The sequence below is a fragment of the Colletes latitarsis genome, chromosome 14 (assembly GCF_051014445.1).
Source record: "Colletes latitarsis isolate SP2378_abdomen chromosome 14, iyColLati1, whole genome shotgun sequence".
NCBI lineage: Eukaryota > Metazoa > Arthropoda > Insecta > Hymenoptera > Colletidae > Colletes > Colletes latitarsis.
Genome location: NC_135147.1, coordinates 30,175,732 through 30,184,385, shown reverse-complemented (window position 1 = coordinate 30,184,385; position 8,654 = coordinate 30,175,732). Strand labels below are relative to the sequence as shown.

Below are 8,654 nucleotides of genomic sequence, written 5' to 3'. Positions count from 1 at the left end.
TCGACTACTTATTAATTAAAACCCAACGTGCAAAATCTATTAACAAACTCTCTATTTATTTATTATCAGGGAGACCGTTAAGCGGATACAAATAAATAAACGATAGAAACTACAACGCATATTTTAATCTATGGTATTGTCTAAACAAACGACAATTTGCTTCTTTAGTACTATCTTCGAGTATCTGTGAGAAAATTAAAATTATTTGTGAGGAGGCCATGTCCACTGATGCTTCGGAGGTTCTTCCATCAACCTTTCCCATGGCCTAAACTTTGACATTTGTTCTGCTAGAGTCAATTCGTTCTGTGCTTGAATTATAACTTCTTCCAGTTGACCGCACCCTATCTTTTCTTCTATAGCAGTCACATCGTTGTTCTGTAATGTTGTAGATACCCCGTATTAGATGTTTGATTTAAATCTACCAAATTTACCATATTCCGTAGTTCGTAAACTACCTGCTCAACGATATCCCATTTATCTCGGATAAGTTTCTCGGTATTTCTCTTATAAGCTGACTCTTGCGGTAAAGTTGACAAAACCTTTAAAATTCTTCTATAAAGTTTATCTAGTTCACATTTCGGATTTTTCGATACAGCAATTCCCGTTAATCCTGTCGTCTGAAACAAAAACAACCATTAGGATGTAAAGAAGCCAAAGTCAAATCAGAAAATAAGAACGAAAGATAAAAATTAGAATGTTCTTGGTTATGTTCCGTATCACAGTCGAGTGTTGAGATAAATCTAGCGTTACCAAACGTTTTTATCGTCTTGTCAACATCTGCGGATTACTTACCTTCTTTAATACCGTCGCCATGATCAAAAATATTATCCGATCGCAGGAAACTCGATTACGCGATCGACCCTTAAACAAATTTACATCTAAAACTGTCTACGACAACACGATAAGCCATGCTTGTGCAGCAGTAACACTGAATTATATTACAGTTACCTAGATGGACTCGTGTCGAACCGGTGCAAAAGTTGTCCCTACGCGTGATTGGCTAGTATCCTAAATTCCAACCATGAAACGACATAACCTTACTTCGTATCTCTCGAATTCAGTTAGTCCTTTTCATAACAGAACAATTTCAACGTTACGTTTAAGATGATTATTTTTTTACCTTCTGTCGTTACTATTGCTCGTCACTTACCCGAAAGAGAAATTACCAACTGCGTAAGTTGTTTGCTGTAAAATCGATGGCATTTTAAACATTTTCTTTCAATTTTCGTTTCGCAATTTATTTTGTTAGTAGCCAACAATCGTCGTCCGACCGACGAAATAACAAAACTCAACATTTTCTAGGTACTTTGCATTTACGAATCAAGTGTTTTCAATTAAAAAGGTAAAACGTAATGATAAGATCGCTTTAAAGATAAAACATTTATTTGTACGTTTTCACAAGTAGAGGTGTTTATCGATTAGATTTAGCAACACGCTCGAGTTCATCCTTCTTTTTGATCGCGTATGAATTGGACGAGCCTTTAGCAGCATTAATGAGTTCATCGGCTAAGCATTCCGCGATTGTTTTAATATTACGGAATGCAGCTTCCCTAGCACCGGTACACAATAACCAGATCGCTTGATTCACGCGTCGCAACGGAGATACGTCCACCGCCTGCCTTCTGACCGTACCAGCTCGACCGATACGCGTCGAATCTTCCCTAGGCCCTGAGTTGATAATAGCAGTCACGAGAATCTAAATCGAACAAAATTATGTTTTATAGTAACGGTATAACGTTTGTGTATATAAAATTACGAGATATCGATTACCTGCAAAGGATTTTCGCCCATAAGGAGGTGAATTATTTCAAAGGCGTGTTTTACGATTCGCACAGCCATTAGCTTTTTGCCATTGTTTCTACCGTGCATCATCAAAGAATTTGTGAGACGTTCCACTATAGGACACTGAGCTTTTCGAAATCGTTTTGCCGCGTAACGCCCAGCTGAATGTGGAAGATACTTTGCGTTCTTCTCTTTGACTGCGATATAATCTTGTAGCGACATATCGTTGACTTGCACATCGTCGCAATTCCAACGACCGAACAACTTAATTTCTGGCAATTCTGCAGAAAGTGTCACTGGTAAAGTCGCCGTGGTAGGTACCACATCGTCGAACGTTTCCATGTCGGCCATGGTTTACCTGTAAAATAGAAATTCGTACATTAAACGGTTCTACGCCAAAAAATGTTAAAATAGGATATGTAAGAAACAAGGAAAAACGACGCGAAGCAGGCGATTCGTTTGCACGCGACAAACTTTTATCTTCTAGTTAGGCATGTCAACAACAAGAATATATATCTATAATTTGAATAAAAAAACTTAATCTCTCGATACTTTGTAGCATCGAATTCACGAATATTTCCAGAACAGTTTCTTTAATATATTCCTGGAGACTGACTAAATGTTCTTTGTGTCAGATGTCAATGAACACGATGCATACACATAAGAGAGAGAGAAAAAAAACGTGTAAATTTCGTTTAACCGAAGCACGTATTTAAAACAGGTACCGTTACATCATAGAATTTTGATAGAAGCTAAATCCTCGTATCGGATATAGTTATTTTAAAGACGAAATTTTCTCCGCGAACCACTATTTGGAAGTTTTGTTGATTCAAATTGTATGAAAATCGTGAAAACATGTGGCCATGTGGTCACATGTACGATAGAAACACTTCAACTCGTAATTTAGAGACCATACGATGCGTTTAAAATCACTGATAATCTTTATGTGTTTCCAATGTTTTAATATCACTTTTCTTCGCACGACCGGCGGGTAAATACATCGAATCTCCAAATTTCTTACCATACAACTTACGTTCACGTCTTCGTTAGATTGAGCGTGAACAGGAAAAGGCCATGACACTAGAGGCGCTTTGGCCTGTGATTGCCGGATTTCAATAATCCTAGTCAACATCAACGTATGTCTGAATAATATTCAAAGTTCATAGCGCATATTTATAACGTAAAATAGCATATTTTATCGTACAATTAATGTACATAATTTTAACAACGAATTCGTTCTTTAAAATGTTTGGAATGCAAAGAGAGGTTTCGAACGTAAAGTTGTTAATTTGACTAGGAGGTGTTTACGGCAGTCCTGTAAACGCACAAGCTGAAACGATTGGTTCGCGAGTTGCCATTTTGTGCGTGTATTTATGATCAGTTTTGTTTAAAACGTCTACTGTCGGTGAATTTTAGTGAGTTCTCGTTAAATCGTCGTCGTCTCTCGATAATACGAATATGAAACAGTTGTTTCTAGTGTGTGATAAAGTGGCTTATGTGTCATGTCGAGGGTTAGTACCGGTTGCCGAGTAAACCGGTACACGTCTGGAAGGAAAGTTAGCGTTAAATACGAAAGATGTCGCCACTGAAAAACTTAAAGCAACTTCCGGTTTTTGCAGAAAAACGGTAAGGGTCGTTTGTATTTAATTGTGTTCTATCGCTTCAACGAACGACTGTAACTGCTTGGTAATAGATCAATCATACAAAGACCGTGCTTACGTGTCTGCTTATTCGCATATGAAGTACGGTATAGTATAGTACGACGTAAGGCGCGAAGACGAACGAGAAACACATAGAATAAGAACGTTTTAGCACAAAGATCTACACGCTGTGTCTATTGTTTCCTCGATTACATAGGTATCTCGTTCGAGCATAAACGCAATTAAGAGCTTAGCGTCATCGTTAAAGTTCCATAATTGCATTCGCGTAAAAGCAATTACGACTTGACTCTCAGCGACAAGCCATTTGTCCCGAAGAACAATTAACGAAGAACAACTTGCGAAACTATATTTTTACATTTATAATTAAATATGATATTTACATAATCAGATTGATTACGTTCTTTTTTTTGTTTGTTAAAGCTGAAAAGAAAAACAAACGGATAGTTCCTAAACTGAATTTCGTTTTTTCAGTGTTCATGTTAGAACGTTACGAACCGTTTGATGAGCAATCTGTGCTTTCGACCGAATATTTCGCGCGTGATCCTTCGGTGGAGATCGATGCAAAAAGGGCACTATTTAGTATAGGGATTTCGTTCGATTTAATACCATAGGTGTTGTTAGAAATGCAATGAAAAGTAGCCGGACGGGCACTGCTAGCTGAACCGTAGGGGTTCGAACCTGGGGTGTATCCTAGCAACTCACCGAAGACTACCGCTAGAGGGTACTCATTCAGTAACGTAACTATGGCCTTTGGTAGTTGGTGCACCGACACACTTTTCCAACATTCATTCTGTTTCGTCCTGTTGCGATTTAATCCACTCTTCGTTTGTTATTAATAATTTACATTCGCATTCGCATTCGCATTCGCACATTGAAACCCTCGAACTCTTCTTACACGGTTGCACTTTGCGTGTCACACTCTTTGGTAATTAAAAATAAAAAGTTATTGCGATAAAAGAGAGGAGGTTGGCAATCACGTAGATACAAGTACCTGAGAATTAACGGCTATATTGAATTTCTCTATACGTAACAACATTGTCAGGCTTTTAGCGAAACTAACAGGAGACCACCGAAGAAACGAAAGGATAGCGAAGGGCAAAGGACGAAGGCGGGAGCCCGAGTTAGTTAATTTCCGAGTGCACGGGTATGCGTGCGTTTGTATACAGGGTATTACCGACGACGAAACAAGCGAAGAAAAGGGTGGCGAGTAAAACGGAGGGAAGCGAGATAGGAAACGAGGGTGGGGGAAGGTGGCGTATACGTATATCGAGGTAAAAAGTATGACAGGCGATAAAGAAAGGAACGAAGGTAAAGGGGACTTTTAGAATATTTGGCAATAAATGCACGAAGGAATAGATAGGTGGGCGGAGTGGAGAGAGTATAATATGAAAAGGGTCGAGGATAGGAAGAACTTAAAAAATACGGATCTATTTTTACCACTGACAGAAAACACAGATAAGGGATCGAATGTAAGATAGGTTAGAATTTCGTGCGAAGAACTTTCAGTATATGTATGTCGCATTAGTTAGAGGTTTCAGTTAGAGGCTTAACCTTTTGCTCTCTGAACTTTTTTTAGTATTAGCAACTATATAACGACTTGAAGATAATCTCGTGGCGCCAGTGAACCCTGACATAAAGAACTTATGACAAATAAGTTCCTTAAAAAAGAGAAAAGAAATTCATAAATATAATAGTTTGGATATTACATTCAAGACATTTTTCATTCAATGGTACATGCTAGAAAGTTTTTTGTTATCCATGGGTTTTATTTCAATTCCAACTTTTGTCAGTATCACGATGGAGGATATCAAAGTACATTCTCTCTTGATTCTAAAAGATAAACCCTTGCTATATTACTGGCACGTTGGTGATATCTTACTTCCAGTAAAAGAACAGGATTATCGACAACACTATTGGTCTACTGCCTATGTTTCTTAGACGTAAGATCGATCAGATTCCATAATTACCAAATTTGAAATTGGTATCAAAAACCTACTTATTCTAAATGATAACAACATGGAGATTTTTATTGCTTCATGGATAAAGCAACCAAATTGCTTATACGCAACTCAAACTTGTTAGTAAATAAGTTAACAAAAAATTATGATACAACAGGGGACAATCTCCTAATACAAAATGCAGTGGGCATTCGTACGCCGGATGCAAAACATACTTTTCATTTTGAACATGTAAAATATTAGTAGCAAGTTATAAAAGCTTCTTCCTAAAATGATTAACACGAGAACTTGCAATGATTTGGGTAATTGCTAATTGGAAGACATTGGTGTAGGCAACAGTTAGAAATAAATTTGGAATAAATACTCGTTAACGTAACAGAAAACAGTAGAACGGTAATTTAATTATCGCATAAATTACTATAATTGATATTGTACACACGTACTATGTAATATTGTAGTTTCGAATTTATCACATAGAAAACGTAACCTCGCATGATAGAAACACAGTGATATAGTAGTTCGCATAAATACCACATACGATCTCGTATTCGTTACATATCATGAATTTTTTGTTAGTTTACCTCGACGATAATTTTCTATTTTCAGATAAAAGTATTTTCTTAGAAATGAGTCGAGCGTAATCATGCTTTTAAGAGGATTTTAAAATTCTAACCTAAAGGATTTCTTCAGTTAACAGTATCATTTTTATGTCTCTGTTTCTATAATGAATCCTCGGATGTAATCGGAGAATCTAATATCTGTATTTTTCGTGTTGGTATAAATTTCTAGCTACGGTGTCCAATGAATGTATCGCGGTAACTTCGATTTATGATCTGAAATTCATGAACGGTTAAATTCGTTCTTCTCTTCGACGGCTGTGGAGACAGATCTGAGAAAAATGGAAATGTCGGATATCGACAAACAGTGTTCGTGTAGCTATATGAAAAAAGAGATAGCGATACGAACAGGAAAAAGAAGAGTTATAGCGATTAGGTGGTATGGTTGGTGTGTCCAGTAAGATTGCGGCTGAAGGGTCGATGTTGATACCGACGGCGTAGAAAGCTTTGTCGCGTACGTACAAGGGGTTGCATATTCGTTGACTTTTCTCCCACGACTCTTACACCCCTCAACTTGGAATCAAAGAGTAAATCGGCTATACGTATAACTGGTTTCGGCTTGGACTCGAGGCTCTTGCAGCAGATATATCGTATCCCAGCTCTTGTCGTCCAACACCGGAGAATACGACCGAACCGATTCGTTTCGTCCCGTTCCGATTTGTTCTGTTCCATTCTATGCAACGACAGCAACGGTAAATAGATTCGTGTTCGTTTCGTTTATCTTGAAAATCCAACGACACTAGAATTTCCATCATCCTGCGTACGGTCAGCGGAAATAGGAAATTATCCTTCAACCCGTTTGTTTCCCTTTACGGTTGGTGCTAAGCTGATTTACTCTTTTTTTTTTTATTCTATTCGTACCGCGATCCGCCACACTTTTTAAGTTTATTTTCCATTATAATAAATAAAGGTTTTCACGTTCCGTTTTTCGTAGCGCCAAGGGCCACGCGTAACGACGCGCGACGAGTAAACATAAGAAATACGTAGACGGCGAAAAGGAAAAGGAAAGTGACGCGAAGCTAGAGACAGGATAAGGTTACATCCGCGGGGGGCATTCTCGTGCAAGAAAGAGAACGTTAAGTACATTTCGGACGTTTGTATAGAGCAATTAGTATTTAGAAAAGGGGTAGGTGCGGTAGGAAGCGAGTTTGAACCCAGGGGGAAATTTAGTCGAAGCAAACGGGAACGAGAATACCGAAATCGGTGCGCGAAGGTAGATGGAAGATAGAAACGAAACAAGAGGGGAGAAGCGAGTGAAAAGAGAGTCGAGCAAGGGGGTTGACGAGACCACATGCTGCGAATACTCTTCTCTCCTCGCCTACTATTTCCCATCCCTGCGCTCTCCCCTTCGCCCCTACAATTTTTCGCGGCCACTATTATACAGTATACAGTATAGTCCTTTCTCGACGCCCTTCCCGACGTTACGCGAACACCCCACCGACGGAAAAATGTGACGAGATTTTTTCTACCGAGTTGTTCTTTTCCCTCGTACGAACAACCCTCGTAATTTAAACCGGTGATCGTCGATGGTCGAGTTCGAAAGCGAGATCCCAAGTGGCGGAGAAAGCACGCGACGAGGGAGGGGTGAAAAATATACATATATTTCGTGTTCGGAAACGCGGACCGGGATTCGATCGTGAGGCGTTCGACTGGGAATCGAATCAAAGTCTGTTCGTGGCAAGTTTGCAACAGACTAAATCTTTTGAGCGCGAAAATTCGCACACAGAGAGAGAGAGAGATTCCGCGTTAGCAATAGCATCCGCGAGGATCGACAAGGCCACGCCCATCCGGATATCGATTCGTTGACAGCGGGTGGTTTTCGCTCGCGCTTCGAGTATACCAAACTCGTAACTAACATCGTAATCGTTTACGATTGTGTAATTGGTATTTTCTCTTCTCCTTCGTTTCGCGGGAAAGATCGAGAATGGATCGTAGGAGAGAAACGTCTCGTCCGCGATAAAGCGTTCGAGCACAAGTTTCCGTATTTAGAAGAGACGCTAAAGATATTTTCTTTGACCGCGAATGTTTGGTAGGTCGAAAGAGCGAGCAGAGAAGCCGGGGTTAAGTTTCGCGATGGAAAGGGTGGAGAGGAGGAAGCGGATAAAATGCCGAGGGAAAGCAAGGGAATCGAGAGAACGGAAGGAAATAGAGGCTGATAAGGGACGAGGCGAAGATGAAGAGACGTCGAGGACTCGGGGGAGACTCGACTCGACTTGACTCGACTCGAGTACGCGCGGATGGGTGTCGTTCCATCGAGGGGTGTTTCGTATCGACCGTTATTTGGCTCCGCCTATTTCGGAGTAGCAGCGCACCACACGATTTCTTGCTCTTGTTTCCTTCTAAACTTCATAGAATGCAAATATCAACGATGTTAACCTGTCGCTCGACGCGTCGGTTTTACGTTCGATAGCAAGTATAGCGGTGCGGTCAACCACGTATTTCGACGCGTCCCTCGATAATCAACTATATTATTTCAGCTCTAATGCATTCGCTTTTAACGTAACATTCACGGGCATTCGTTAGGTAAAATATGTTATATTTTTAATTAGAAACTGTCAAGATTTCGAACGAGCGTGCTTCGCATTGCGTTATTCCGTACGTGCTTAACCGATCGTGGCCGATCTTCCTGTCCCGTC

At 39.8% G+C, this 8,654-nt stretch overlaps 3 protein-coding genes across 4 annotated transcripts in view; 1 reads left to right on the top strand and 2 right to left on the bottom strand.

Annotated features, from left to right (window-relative positions):
- Nucleotides 1-35: 35 nt before the first annotated feature.
- On the bottom strand, nt 36-942 carry Nd-13b (NADH dehydrogenase (ubiquinone) subunit ND-13B). Its single transcript, XM_076781402.1, has 3 exons — nt 793-942; nt 456-617; nt 36-375 (listed from the first exon to the last, which is right to left on the bottom strand). The coding sequence occupies exons 1-3, from the start codon at nt 811-813 to the stop codon at nt 202-204; spliced, it is 357 nt and encodes a 118-aa protein (XP_076637517.1). The 5' UTR covers nt 814-942; the 3' UTR covers nt 36-201.
- Nucleotides 943-1,365: 423 nt separating this feature from the next.
- Rps5a (ribosomal protein S5a) lies at nt 1,366-2,887 on the bottom strand. Of its 2 annotated transcripts, none has more exons than XM_076781799.1 (3): nt 2,816-2,887; nt 1,771-2,140; nt 1,366-1,696 (listed from the first exon to the last, which is right to left on the bottom strand). In XM_076781799.1, the coding sequence occupies exons 2-3, from the start codon at nt 2,131-2,133 to the stop codon at nt 1,412-1,414; spliced, it is 648 nt and encodes a 215-aa protein (XP_076637914.1). In that variant the 5' UTR covers nt 2,134-2,140; nt 2,816-2,887; the 3' UTR covers nt 1,366-1,411. The 2 variants fall into 2 exon arrangements, with proteins under 2 accessions (XP_076637914.1, XP_076637916.1); XM_076781801.1 differs by having other exon boundaries at nt 2,804-2,874.
- Nucleotides 2,888-3,095: 208 nt separating this feature from the next.
- LOC143350266 (uncharacterized) overlaps nt 3,096-8,654 on the top strand; it is a 44,301-nt gene continuing 38,742 nt past the window's right edge. The window contains exon 1 of the mRNA XM_076782243.1: nt 3,096-3,408. The gene's annotated coding sequence lies outside the window, so the exon portion shown is untranslated. The remainder of the gene's footprint in view (nt 3,409-8,654) is intronic.